This window comes from Malus domestica, chromosome 10, assembly GCF_042453785.1.
Source record: "Malus domestica chromosome 10, GDT2T_hap1".
NCBI lineage: Eukaryota > Viridiplantae > Streptophyta > Magnoliopsida > Rosales > Rosaceae > Malus > Malus domestica.
In genome coordinates this window covers 9,543,136-9,557,303 of record NC_091670.1, presented here as the reverse complement: position 1 = coordinate 9,557,303, position 14,168 = coordinate 9,543,136, and the positions used below count along the sequence as shown (strand labels likewise).

General features: G+C 35.6%; 1 protein-coding gene and 2 long non-coding RNA genes across 3 annotated transcripts; 2 read left to right on the top strand and 1 right to left on the bottom strand.

Moving 5' to 3' along the window:
• Positions 1-1,333: 1,333 nt before the first annotated feature.
• LOC139188358 (uncharacterized) lies at positions 1,334-2,494 on the bottom strand. Its single transcript, XR_011571743.1, has 3 exons — positions 2,442-2,494; positions 1,447-2,329; positions 1,334-1,366 (listed from the first exon to the last, which is right to left on the bottom strand). It is a non-coding gene; the product is annotated as an uncharacterized lncRNA (long non-coding RNA).
• A 4,971-nt stretch (positions 2,495-7,465) lies between these two features.
• Positions 7,466-9,746, top strand: LOC103440379 (salicylate carboxymethyltransferase-like). Its single transcript, XM_008379057.4, has 4 exons — positions 7,466-7,822; positions 7,983-8,381; positions 8,493-8,753; positions 9,150-9,746. The coding sequence occupies exons 1-4, from the start codon at positions 7,748-7,750 to the stop codon at positions 9,507-9,509; spliced, it is 1,095 nt and encodes a 364-aa protein (XP_008377279.3). The 5' UTR covers positions 7,466-7,747; the 3' UTR covers positions 9,510-9,746.
• Positions 9,747-12,466: 2,720 nt separating this feature from the next.
• Positions 12,467-13,570, top strand: LOC114827263 (uncharacterized). Its single transcript, XR_003776465.2, has 2 exons — positions 12,467-12,766; positions 13,061-13,570. It is a non-coding gene; the product is annotated as an uncharacterized lncRNA (long non-coding RNA).
• Positions 13,571-14,168: the final 598 nt, after the last annotated feature.

Here is a 14,168-nt window from a genome sequence, read left to right as displayed (position 1 = left end):
ATGATGCAATGCCTAACTCACCATGACATTTGAGTGGATGATTCATCCCCAACTAAACAGAAAATGAGTAGATTGTGCACAGAAATTGAGTGGATGATTCAAGACCTAACCCACCATTATCCTCCACCTTCTTGCCGTGAGCCACCTACTTGTTTTCCACCAGAAAATTGAATTAAACAAGTCCATCCTCTCCCTATAAATACCCATGGCAGCAGCCTCATTAAAATCATCCAGAAATTAATCATTCTCTAAGCCTTTCCTTGCCTCTCCCTACATATCTAAACTCCTACCCATCCATTCCTCCACATAACCAACCCTTCAAAACATCACTCCAACCTTGTGTTGCAGCAAAGAAGAAAAGGAAAGTTCTTGTACGTGCTTGTTATCCAACATGGATCGTTGGAACGTTTAGGTGTTTTCTTTCTTTTGTTTTCAATGTATAATTCTATTTATCTTTGTTTTGTGAACATGAGGAACTAAACCCCTATTTAGTTAGGGGGAAGTTTGAAGCCATGAACATGCTTGTGATATGAATTGATTTCTTCCAATTGTGATTTGATAAGTTATGATTGCAATTCAATTATCTATTTTCTTCATAACTGATTCTTGTATGTTTATTAAGGATGCATACTTAGTTTTCATACATGAATTAGATGCTAGAATATAAATGAGTTTCACCTAATTGTTACAAATTTATATTCATGAGTAGTGAAGGTTGCTTGTCACAATCGCGTTAATTGAGTTCTTGGCAAACGTATCATGCATTCATAGTTACAATTGCCTCGTCAACACTTATGATTTTCATTGAACGTAATGATCTCTGATTGTATCTCTATTATGCATTCATATAGGGGACTTTTTAGAGAATAATTTGGATTGTCGCATGCATTCGTCCAATTCAATAAGTAAAGGAAAATCTGAGGGTTAATTTGTGCATCACGGTCAATCTGGGGTGTTGAGCATCATAGTTTATTGAAAAGCAATTGGAAATCGATTCATGTACAAGTGTGTCATGTGTGAAGAATGGACCTCTAACTAATCCATCCATCATCTTATTTCTCAAATTCGTTTTATAATCTGCCTACTTAAAAATCTATTTAAGTTTTAGTTTATTTGTTTTACTTTCAACTTCACCAAACCCAAATCCCCCTTTTACTTTCTTGTTTTAAAGTCTTTGGTTTACATTTTTAACTTTGTTTCTTTTTGTTTTTGAGTCAATTTAGAGGTTTTAGCAAGCCCTCCTAATCCCCGGTTTAGAACGATCCCTACTTACATACTTTGCTACAATTGTCAAAAGAGGGTTTAATTTGAGTGCTTAATTTTCTTCGCATCAGGCCCAGGTCAGAGCTTCAATCTAGGCGTTTGCCTAGGAAAGATATAACAAGGTAGGAATAAGAAAACGGAGCACATAAATAACAAGATACATGAAAGATTGAGGAGAATAACCGTGTATTTGCTTTGATAACACATCTCCTTGAGGTCATCTGTAGTTTGGATTTCCCTGGAATCGGCATAAGCGATAACTGAGAAAATCAAAGCAAAACAACTCCGAACTGGCAGCCAGGCAAAATGGATGATGTGTTAGGCGCTAGGGTATTCGGACCACCAACTAGAGTTTAATTATTAATAGGGCAGTTATAGAACCAGGAGCCAAGAATGTGGAAGGTTGTGATTGCTTTTTCAACAACGACTTTGATGTCTCTAGAATGATAGATTTACCTTTTCCTTCACCTTGCTTCACAGAAATTTGCTACAAATTGTCTCATATCATGGAGGCAAGCCTCACAGTCTTCAAAACCTTATCTAAATAGATCCCAAAACCATTTGCTGACTTGGTTTTTCTCTTGGATGCTTTAATCAAGGCCGCATTTGACACCGCATCTTCAGTTCCCTTCTTCCTTTTCTTTTTCTCTACTTCAGGGGCATCTTTGGAAGGCTTTGAAGACTTGAGTGAGTCTTCAGAGTTGACCCACGCAGGGTTAGGAATAGGCACTTAGAATAGAGGTCAGTAAGGCCTTCCCTCCCGTGTGCGGTTTCTTTATCTGGCACACTAAGCCATTTTCAGGCCTGGAATGGAGAGAGGATAAGTTTGAACGCCTTATTTATAAGCTCAGAATGGCACTGGCCGAGATTCTGATCAATGTCTTGTATGGAATGTCACTTCCAGGTTATAAGAGACTCTTAGTTTAGATATGTCACCCTCCCAGTTTCCTTCTACAAAGAGAATATCTTTGTACCAATCCTTATCGTGACATGGAAGATCAGTGATATAGGCAGGCCATCGAAGTGTGGATTGAGATTGAAAAATGTAAAGGATACTGGTGCTTTTCTGGAATTGATAAAGAATGACAAATTCAGATAAACCCAACTCAGCATGGAACTAGTCATTCAGATGGTCAAAATAAGAGATAATACGAATGGAGGTCGAGGTAGAGATTGACCTGAAAATGAACAAGAATCTCCTTCCATAGTGGCGATAAAGGGAACCGTAATCTGATAGGAGCATATTTATGCGCCTTAGTTTAGCTTGTTCTTGTACATTTATAGTGTTTTTGCTTAGTAAAGTAGTCTTTTAAGCTAGTTTTATGTGTTTTCAGGTTCTAAGGGCAAAGTATGAAAAAGGATGCATTTTGGAGCCTTTTGGAGCAAAGTTGAGCTTGGAATGAATGTCATATGCTTGGAACCAAGAGGATGGACGAAATTGAAGATTTGAAGATGATGTTTCCTACTTGAACAAGGTTTCCTAGTCGAAGTAGGAAAGCGCCTAAGTGAAGATGGAATCCTAGTTGAATTAGGATTCCTAGTCAAAATGGGTTTCCTAGTTGAATTAGGATTCCTTGAAGATGAAGATTCCTACTCAAACAAGGTTTCCTACTTGAAGTAGGAAAGTTAAATCCAAATGGCATCAAGTTTCAGCAACAAAGAAGTTTTCCAAGTCCAAGAAGGAAAAGGAATCCAAGATGAAGAAGGAGAAGAATTCCAAGTCAAGGGAGGATTGAGACATGTTTTCCTAATTCTAGAAGGACTCCTAAGTGTTGTAGGACACAAATGAGAAGTTTCTAGAGTGTTCCCCTCCTTGCCGTGAGTTTCCTACATTTCCTATCAGTTTTGGGGCTTTCTAGAAGCCCTATCCCTAATCCCTACATTGGTGCCGCACCCTAGCTTCTAGAAATCTGATTTCCTTGCCTTGCAAGGCTTTCTAGAAGCCTTATCCACCTTATCCTATCCCTGCCGCACCTAGGACCCCTTTTCTCTTGCAAAATCTGATTGTTTAGACCTATTTCCTTGTGGATTTGGGTTATCCAAGTCCATATCTGATTACCCTAGGGTTTTAAGTGCCTATATATACTCCTATTAACCCCTAAATCAGATCACCACTCACCACAATTCACAATTCACTCCAGAAATTCGTCCAAACTCTCTCCACACCTTTGCCGCACCATTCCCTTCCCCTAAACACTACTACATCCCTCCATAACCATGCATCCATACACCTAAGGTCCTAAACTAGTCCCTAGAACCTTTGCCGCACCAAGGAGGAGGAGAAGGAAGCTCGGAAGTTCATGCAATTCAAGTTCGCGTCGCTGGAATTTCTAGGTGTTTCTTTTCCTTTGATTTCAATGTTTAAATTCAATTCTCTTTGTTTTGTGCGTATGAGGAACTAAACCTCCCCTTGGCTAGGGGGGGATTCGAAATACATGTTTATGCTTGCGTTATGATTTGATTACTTCTAATTGCGTTTCATAAGTTGTGAATTCAATTTACTTATCTATGTGGATTACATTGATTTGTGTGTGTTGGTTGAGAGTGCACGCTTAATTATCATGCATAAATTGAATGCTAGGATATAAGGAAATTTCACCTAATCGTTATGGAATTATATTCACAAGTAGTAAAGGTTGATGATCTCAATCACGTTAAGTAAATTCTTGGCATAAGTTTCATGCAATCATAGTAACAAGTGCTTCGTCAATGCTTATGGTTTTCATAGAACTTAATGATTCTTGCTTGTATCTCTATTATGCAATCATGTAGGGGACTTGTGGGGAATGTTTTGGGTTGTCGTATGCAATCATCCAATTCAATGACGTTAGGAAAATCTGAGGGTTAATTTAAGCGGAACTAATTAACTTGGGGCATTGAGAATTCATGGTTTATTGAAAAGCAATTGGAAACCGTTTTGTATGCAAGTATAACATGTGTGGAGATGAACCCCTTAGCTAGCCTTCCATTCACCCATTTAAATCAAATTCGTTTTTACAATCTGTTCTAATTTACAAAGTTTGTTTTGTTTTTAAATTCGTCCAAAACCAATCCCCCTTTGTTTTAAGGTGTCAAATTAGTTAGTAAGTGTTTTACTTTGTGTTTTTAAGTGTTTTGATTCAAGTTAAAACCCAAATTCGTCCAATTTGGTGCTTAGTGTCCAAAACTGCCCAGATTGTGTTTTTAAGGCAGTTTTGAGTGTTTTGGTGCTGTTTTGAGTCTTTTGGTTTGTTTTGGTGTTTTAAAGTTTAGTTTTGCATTCTTTGAGTCTAGTTTAGTGTTTTAAACTTGTTTTTACGTTTTTGAGTCAATTCCAAGTGATTTTGCAATCCCTCCTAATCCCCGGTCTACAACGATCCCTACTTACATACATTGCTACAATTGATAAAAAGAGGGTTTAATTTGAGTGTCAACATAATTTTCACATCATAATCCAGATCAAGATAGCAAGGGTGGATTCTGGCACACACGATTCGGTACTTGGACTTAGGAAGATCTGCAGACACATTCTCATTGTCTTCCTACCAAACTCGGAATATAAGATGACTATGACCCATTAGAATAGCTTATTCTTCACCTTTGTTACGAACCATAACCATGGGAGGTTCAGGGGTATCGAGAACGACATATTGGATATTTGGATTAGAGAAACTAGCAACCATTAAATTCGATCAAGTACGAGATGGTTAACGATGGCAGATGAAGAGTTGGAGTGCTTTCTAAACAAGATTTGGGGATTTGAAGAAGAATGGAAGGGATGATGCAGAAGATATTTAAAATAGGATATTTTGAATCGTCCTACCATTGAATACAAACCGGTTTGCCTTAAGATCAACGGACTCGACTGATATCAAAAGAGGTTTCTCGTTTTTCGTGCCCTGAAGTTGATATTTGGGTAGAACTGTTCTTGTAGCTCTATGCAAGAAATGCGACAAAGCTTAGTTTTCAGCCCCACGCTCTTTGTTCTAGCCCGATCACTCAGGAGGTGACTCATTTGGCCTTGTTTTGCATTTAAATGTACAATTTAGTTTGTAAACAAGGTAATTCAATATGAATTGACTGAAATTAGTTTTTCTTCCATTGATATTTGGATTCTTGGCATGTAGTAGGATATAAAACCAAGTTGACGCATAAAAGAATCAAGACATGCACAATCTCTTAGTTAGAAGTCAAATAACTTAAGGTGTAAGTAACACTTGCTCAAAAGACTATCATTGGTAGAATCCAACAATGGCACACTTATATTATACTATATATATATATATATATATCATTTGACTTGAATTTTCTACTTAGCCTTTGATTGACATTGGTATAAAATTGTAAAAATAGAACCTATAGTTCATTAGTGGCATCATCAGTTGCATTGGATTTCGTATTTTTTTTTTAAGTTTTTTCTTTTTTTTCCACACATCCAATATCATGCGGTGTGAAGATGTAATGTTCTTACAACAAACATCTTTCGTCGCGTTACTTAAATCTCTCATAAAACATAATTTTGGCACATTCAATTCATAAAACTCCTTTATGCGCGTACTGTTATATATGAAATGTGAATTGTTATTACAAGACCAAGTCAATGTTTGGTAGCTTAATTGGAGTACTATAGACATAGAATAGTGCTATTTAGACATTCGTTTTTATCTTTCACACATCATTGTTAATTTTTTACCATTGATCTTCTTCAATTTATTCAATTTGACAGCTGAAAGTTGAAAGGAGTGTGTAAGAAGTAAAAAAAAAGTGTGTGAATAACGTTATCCTATATACATTGCATCATGTTAAAAGATTTCAATTCTTAACGCAAAATAAGAAAGCAAACCACATTACTGATTATTTACTGATACACAGACCACGTATACAGATAAACTTAACATACACAAATTACTGCATTTCTTTAATTTATTTTTAGTGAAAATGATAGTAGCTAGGTTTTTTTTTATTTTTTATTTTTTATTTTTTTATAAATTAAAAAACATTACAATCTTCTAAGAGAACACTATTAATGATGTATGGGAGTTCTTCAAACCAGAAAAACTAGTACTTAAAAGAAGTTGTTCCTATTCCTTATCCATTAAAGAATTTTTTAGGAAGTTTAACAGTATGGTCCGGGTGTTTTAAAAGTTAAATTACAATTTTTGTATTTTTAAATAAAGATATAACGATTAAAACACTTGAAAAATTGACCAACACCATAAATAGTGGATTCTTCGGAATTATCTTCATGCTGCATGGCATGCCGTTAATTCAATAGTGAATACTTCGGAATTGTGCCATAATTATGGCTCATTTGGATGTGCTTTTAAAATGGCTGAAAATGCTATTAAAAAAAATGTTTTTGGGTACCAAAAGCACTTGAAGTGCTTTTTTCAAGATTTACTTGCATTTTTACTAAGGATTGGTTTAAAAAATATTTGAACAAAAAACGTTTTCAGTTATTTTAAGAGTATATCCAAACAAGTTCTTAGTCAATCATATTCATAGGCGACAAGACCAACACCATGGATTCAAGTTTTAGATTCTTTCAAAGTAAACGACATTTGTTAATGGACATCATGTAATGTACCAAAGCTTGATTGATGTAGATTCTAATGACGCCAAACAAGTGTTTGTTAGACTAATTTAATTATGGACCTGACTTCTTTGCCCTCCCACTTCCCATATACTCTCATCCCCTCTTATTTGTGCGGTCACGATTAAGCCACGTCAACATTTTATATTACTATTGTTTTTTGTTTTATTATCTTAATAAAAAAAATCAATATAAAATGTTGACGTGGCTTAACCGTGACAATACAAAATATGAGGGAATGAGAGTGTATGAGAAGTGGGAGGGCAGAGAAGCCGGATCCTTTAATTATACCTATGATTTATAGATGATGTCACATTTATGACGCATGGAGCCGTATGTAAACTAGTCACCTACTATTTAACTAAAGGGTAATGTTAGGGGAACTAAATTTGTAGACTAAATTTTGTAAGTAAATAACATGGAAATTGAAGATATGATTATTACTTTAGTGTTGATTAAAGCGCTTATTTTTTATTAGTGACACATCATTTAATTTGCAAATTAGTCTACAAATTTAGTCTACCTAGCAATTCTCTTTACTAAACTCACAGAAAATATTAAGTTATTTGTCTACTAACATCTCATATTCTTTTAGGTTGTGAAGTACTAAAACTTACAGAAAGCGGGAATATCATCATTTAGTGTTACCATTATATGTATAATATGTGTGATGACATAATTGATATGTTTTACTTCTAGAATATATTGATAAAAAACAAATACACGTACGATAATTTTACTGTACTAATAATATCGCGTGATGGGGTTCCAAATACACAAAAAATTACTATATACCTAATAACACGTAAGCTGCATGAGGTAAGTATTTTGCTATAAATATGCAGCTCTTATAGCAGAATAGGCACCAGAATTAAGAGTGTAGAGAAGCATTATTCGAGAACACAAACTAAAATGGAGGTAGAGCAAGTGCTTCACATGAATGGAGGAATTGGGAAAACAAGCTATGCAACCAACTCTCTACTTCAAGTTAGTCAGCATCTGTTTCTCTATTTCTTTTTTTTGTCTCTGTGTGAACTTTCCTAGTTGATCATATTCGATTTTAATGATCTTTTTTAATATGACGGGAACTTGTTTTCATAAAATTAAAAACTTTTTAATAATATTCAGCTGTCTGAATTTCTTTCAGAGAGCTGTGATTTCGACGGTGAAGCCCATAGTTAAGGCAAGCATAGAGCAGCTTTGCAGCACACTCTTCTCTGACTGTTTGAAAATAGCAGACTTGGGATGCTCTTCCGGACCCAACACCCTTTTGGCGGTATCAGATATCATACACAACATCCATGCCACCTTCCAAAAACTGAACCGTCCATCTCCTTCACTCCAAGCCTTCTTGAATGATCTTCCTGGGAACGATTTCAACACTGTGTTCAGGTCATTGCCAGGGTTCTACAAGAAACTTGAGGAAGAACAGAAGTTGGGGCCATGTTTCATTACTGCAATGCCTGGTTCTTTCTATGGCAGGCTCTTTCCAAACAATTCTCTCCACTTTGTTCACTCTAATTATGCCCTTATGTGGATCTCTGAGGTGTGAATTGTTTTATTTTATTTTATTTTTTAACCCCTCATACACTTACTAATATTTTTCGTGGTGGTTTAATTAATCATGGTATTTATTATGATAAAACGTACTGTGTAGGCTCCGAAAGGTTTGATGACCAAGGAAGGAGAGGGACTAAACAAGAAGAACATATGTATAGCAAAAACAAGCCCATATGCTGTGTATAAGTTGTATTTGGAGCAATTCAAAAAGGACTTTACGGTGTTTTTGAGGTCACGAGCAGAAGAGCTGGTCCCCGGAGGAAGTATGGTCCTAACCACAATGGGCAGCATAAAGAGCCATGACCCACTTTGCATTTGGGAAGTTGTCGGAGTCAAACTCAATGATATGGTTTTAGAGGTAATGTGTGGCCTAGATAATTAAACCTAAATATCTATGTACCAAATAGGAACAAAATAAAAGCAACTAAATATGAACCACATTAGTTTACGACCACTATCGCAAGTTTATGGCCACTTTTTAACTACTTCTCTAATCGAGATGAAACCAATGAAAAAACAAATAAACAAAATTGCTGATAGAGTTACAAACTAAGGGATACATTTTAACTGACTTGTTATTCTAAAAAATTACAAAACACATCCTATATATAACGAAAACTAAAAAGCAGCCTAAAGCGAACCCTAATCTTAACGACAAGGAACCCGAATTTCCCAACAAAGTCTTAAAATGTACTTGTTTCCTTCAATAACTACTTTGCTAATTACTAACATTATTCAGTTAGATGAATTTCAGGGTTTGATTGAGAAGGAAAAACTGGAGATCTTCAATCTGCCATATTATGCACCAACAACAAAGGAGGTTGAAGATGTAATCGAGGCTGAAGGATCTTTTACTTTGCAAAGCCTTGAAGTTTTCAAAAATGATTGGGACTCTTATATAAAGCATGCTGACAGTGGCCTTGATAGAAAGGCAAGGGCTGCCGTACTTGCCACTGATATAAGGGCTGTGGGAGAGCCTATTCTGGCAACCCAATTCGGAGAAGCAGCTATGGACGATTTGTTTCACCGGTTCGAAGAAGATGTCCTTGATCACATGGAAATGGAGAATTGCCAGTACATTAACCTGGTTATCTCGTTGACAAAGAAGCGTTGAACAAGATGAATATGCAAGAAATGACAACGTGGTTTAGGCTATATTGTTCTTTTTATCATTCTGCATTTCATGTTTTGTACCTCATGATAAGAAATAAATGTGCTTATTACTCTTTAAGTATTGTAGAAGATCAGCAATCTTTCAGTAAAATGAGGAAGATGAACTGAAGAGAAAGAGCGCTTCTGTCTTTTTATGTATCTTGGAAAACATAAATAATTATGAGGAGTGTTGAGTATATATCCCAATAACACTTAAACAATTCTCTAACAAACTCTTAACTGAAACTGATTTAGGAAACCATGTGTCGCTATACTGTTAACACCCCTTGAGAAATTTTTAAATGTAACCAAAATACTTGTCACTTGATATATCATGTGTTATACTACGGGTGAGCAACATGATTGAGGGTATGTACCAATACCATTTCCAAGCCTTGTCCAGCTCTGTTGTAATAGCAGTCCAAGTTTTGAGGATTACTAATTCTAATAGCAGTCCAAGTTTTGAGGACTTGAGAATGTATTAGGACTATATTTGTTCACCTGTTTAATAAGATTGAATTGTTTGTCCTAAGCTGATTCTAATAGGAGATCAGTTAGGAGAACATTTAGTATATAAACATTGATCACTGCTCTTGCAATTCCCCTGCTCATTCTGCATCAAAGACCTATTGTTTAAGAGCGCTTGTTTTATTGCAAAGAGGAGAAGGTTAACTGTTTGATAGTCTGTCATGGCTTCATCATCTTCATTAGGTTCTGCAGGTAAGACTCTTGTCCTTATCTTTGTACTTCAGATTTTGTTCATGAGCAACCAAGTCCTTAAGTTACTAGACGCAGAAAAGAATCAAGACATGCACAATCTCTTAGACTGTCATTGGTAGAATCCAACAATGACACGCTTATATTACTATCTTTTAACTTGAATTTTCTATTTAGCCTCTCATTGACACTGGTATAAAACTCTAAGAGAACCTAGTTCATTTTGGGGCATCATCAGTTGCATTGGATTCAGTGCTGTTTATTTATAAGAAGAAAAATATGATTTAAATGTTTTTAGTTTTGTTTTTCCACATATCCATGTAAACACGAAAATTTTGTAACGAATAAAACTAGAACACGTGTACAAAGTAGATTTGTTTTGATTTGAATTTGTAGGTTACAGTCTATGTTTATAATTTTCCTCTGATTCAGTTTTCAAATTTGATGTAGATGAGTAGGTTGTTGATTCAAGGGTCGCAATGACTTGATCTTGGACGAACGATTGAATGATTGCTTCAAGTTTTGAGCTTGAAACAATGCTTGGATGGTCTTCACCTCAAAGTTGCGGCAAAGGGTGATGTTGATCCAAGATTTCATTGATTCAAGAGTCTTGGCAACTTGATTTTGAATTGAACGTCATTACAAGTTTTGAGCTTGCAACAAAGTCTTGAAGGAATCGGTACGAGTTCTTGTTGATTCTTCAAGGGAGTGCTTCGGCTTTGGTTGCGGGTTCTTCGAAGAAAGATTTGACAGTGTATTAGTCTTTAAAGATTTGTGAAGAGGTTCTTTTCAATGTGTAATTTTTCGACCCCTTTGTGTGTCTTGGATCCTTATATTTATAGACTTCCAAAGCCATGCCTTTGGATGGATTTGGCCTTGATTTGTGCTTGATTTGTCCCTGAGAGAATTTAGGCATATTTTATGTCTTAATTTTAGCCACCTTCCTCATATTAGCCGAAATTTATAGGCCTTGTTGCCTATTTGTGAACAATCTTCAATTCTTACTTATTTTGTGACGATGCTTTGGCTTTCTTTCCGGTTTTGAGAGATTTTGGGTCCCTTGCCGATTTTAAGGTGGATTTTCTCCCTTTTGCCGAATTTTGGGAATATCTTACACTTTCATTGCTTGATTTGTGCTACATGTCATCGATGACTTGTCCATTTGTGATGGGTCATATGTCATGTGAAGTTTTGTGATACATCATTTGCATGCAACGAAATTTACATGTCTACAATCCAAATATGGATATTTCGTGTCATATTCTTACAACAAACTTCTTTCAATCGCATTACTTAAATATCTCATAAAACATATTTTAAGGCACATTCAACATGAAACTTGTTTATGCGCGTGCTTAAATATGAAATGTGATTTGTTATGACAAGTCCAAGTCAATGTTTGGTAGCATGGCCATGTGAATACTGATGAGTTCAGGGACTATTTCGTCGTTTTCAAAGATTTCAACTCTTAACGCAAAAGAAAGCAAACCACATCACTGAATTATTGACTGGTACACAGGCATATATAGAAATACATTAACTTCATGTATGCAAATTTCCAAATTTCTTTATTTTTCTATAGATATTTTACTTCATTTTTTTATTTTATGTTTTCTAACAAACAATATTATCTACACTAAAAGGGAGAGAGTGAGTTTAGTCTCACAATGAGCTAGCATAATTTGGTTCAAATTCGCCTTTGCCTTTTGGTGAGAATCGAACCTAAGATCTCTCACTTACATATTAAGAGAAATACCACTAGACTATAATACTAAGTTTCTTGTTTCAACCTATGTTTCATTATTCATGTTTTCTAACCCGTAGTTTAAGACAACCTTCAGTAAGCTACCATTGGTTGTGAGTCTTGAGCTAGTGTGAAAATGCGAATGGATAGAGGAAATCAAATACGAAAGATAACCAGCCACGATCAAATTTATCCAGACCCAACGCAAATGAAGCACAATTTCAATCCTGCAACACAGCAGTAAATAATTAACTAAAATGCAGTACAAGAATAACAAGATTTATTTTACGTGGTATAATGCAGGAACAAAAAGGAAAATTCATGGACATAAAGCCGGGGAAAGAATTCACGAAGTCTAAACAAAGGTTTATTTTTAGTCATGCATTTTGAAACTCGACTTTGATCTCACGTTGCTCTATGAAACTCAAATTTTGCTACTTAACTTCCTGAAACTCAATTTTTGCAACAATTTAACGGCTATTTAATGGAATAGATGAAAACTAGGAAAATGAAGTAAAAATAGAGTTTCACGGGGTTAATTGGCGAAATTAGAGCTTCGGGAGGAAATTAAGGTCAAAGTCGAGTTTTAAGGGACATAGCTGAAACTAAGCCTTAAAGATTGCCTTGCCCTCTTGTTCTGGTACTTGTTTCTTTTTGTCTCCTCTTGATCGCAAACCTCTCTGGTTGCGGACGTAATCACATCAGGGCCTGAAGCTTTGCACAACTTGATAACACAGATGAGTGGAAGATCTATAAAGGTTGAAAGTGTTTCACCAAGTTTACTCTTTTAATATGGCACTCAAAATTTTGCTTAAAATCTTTTTACTCTATAAAAAACTTCTCACGCTGGAAAAATTTTAATACACGCCTAAGATGGCATCGTGGGCGTTTTCTCCATTTGTATGTAAGTGACCAAATTGCCCGTCCTTCTCTGTATGAAAGCGCAAGACTGCAAGAAGGCTGAGCTTTTGTTTCGATTTCGTTCTAATTTCTCTCTTCTTTTTTTTTCATTTGATTTGACCATATAGTTCATGTTTGATTGCGCTCTGAAGGTAGTGATGGTGGCCCGACAACCAATCGTGCCTTTACAGCAAAATCCCAACCCGTTTCTATTTTGGTGGTGGGTTGAAAGTAACAATTGGAACACATTTTGGATACGCACACCACCTATCCAGGAGATGCACGACATGCCACAATAGTATTACCACTATGTTATGCCGGTTCTTATCCCGTAGTGGAGGCATCATCGAACTCGCCACCACCACTCACGATCACTCCTTCCAACACGTCTGCAAGGCACTCACCTGCGAACATTTCACACGATGATTGTTCGATTGACATCCACAACAAGAATTACTCGATGTCAGCTCCAAATGATGCGTGCCCATTTGAGCTAACCTGCACATCAACTACGAATGTTACAGTTGACAATGGCTTTCTAGTAGTGGGTATTTGTTTTTGTAGATAGTTGTCTTATAATAAATGCTATTTTATGTTTCTGACCTTATCACTTATGAAAAAGAAATCAATTCAATGTTATGTATTATATTCGTATAAGAAAATTTGAGAGCATCATCAAATCTAATGGTTGAACATATAAAATCTCTAGCTCAAATAAAATAAACATAAAAAAAATAAATTACAGTTAGCGCCTACTAGTAACATGTTGGAAATAAAATATTAAGAGATAAAACAATAGAGAAAATGGATGAAATCAATGTTTTTCATTTCCCAAAACTTCTTTAGATGGGGCCAACATTTGGTGAATGGAAGCTTACCAATTTACATCAGTAAAGAACTAAAACGAGAAGATATTACCACAGAAGATACCATATTAATCCAACAACCACATAAATAAGCGTTCCTTTACCTAAGTAATGGAAAAATGTTGAACCTTTGCATGACGCGTGAGTTTGAAACCGATCGGTGACTAATCTAACAAAATCTATTTTTAAACCAACAAAAAAAAACCACATAAAATACTTACAACAATGATCAATTTTTAAACTCTCCAAAAAGTAAATGATAAACCTTTATGTTTAATTGCCATGTTAACTTCTATAAAAAAAATTAATTAAATAAACCATACCGTGGTAGCTTGATTAATGTGGGGTGTATACTCTAACAATGAAATGACAAAAAAAGAAATAAAATTTGTGG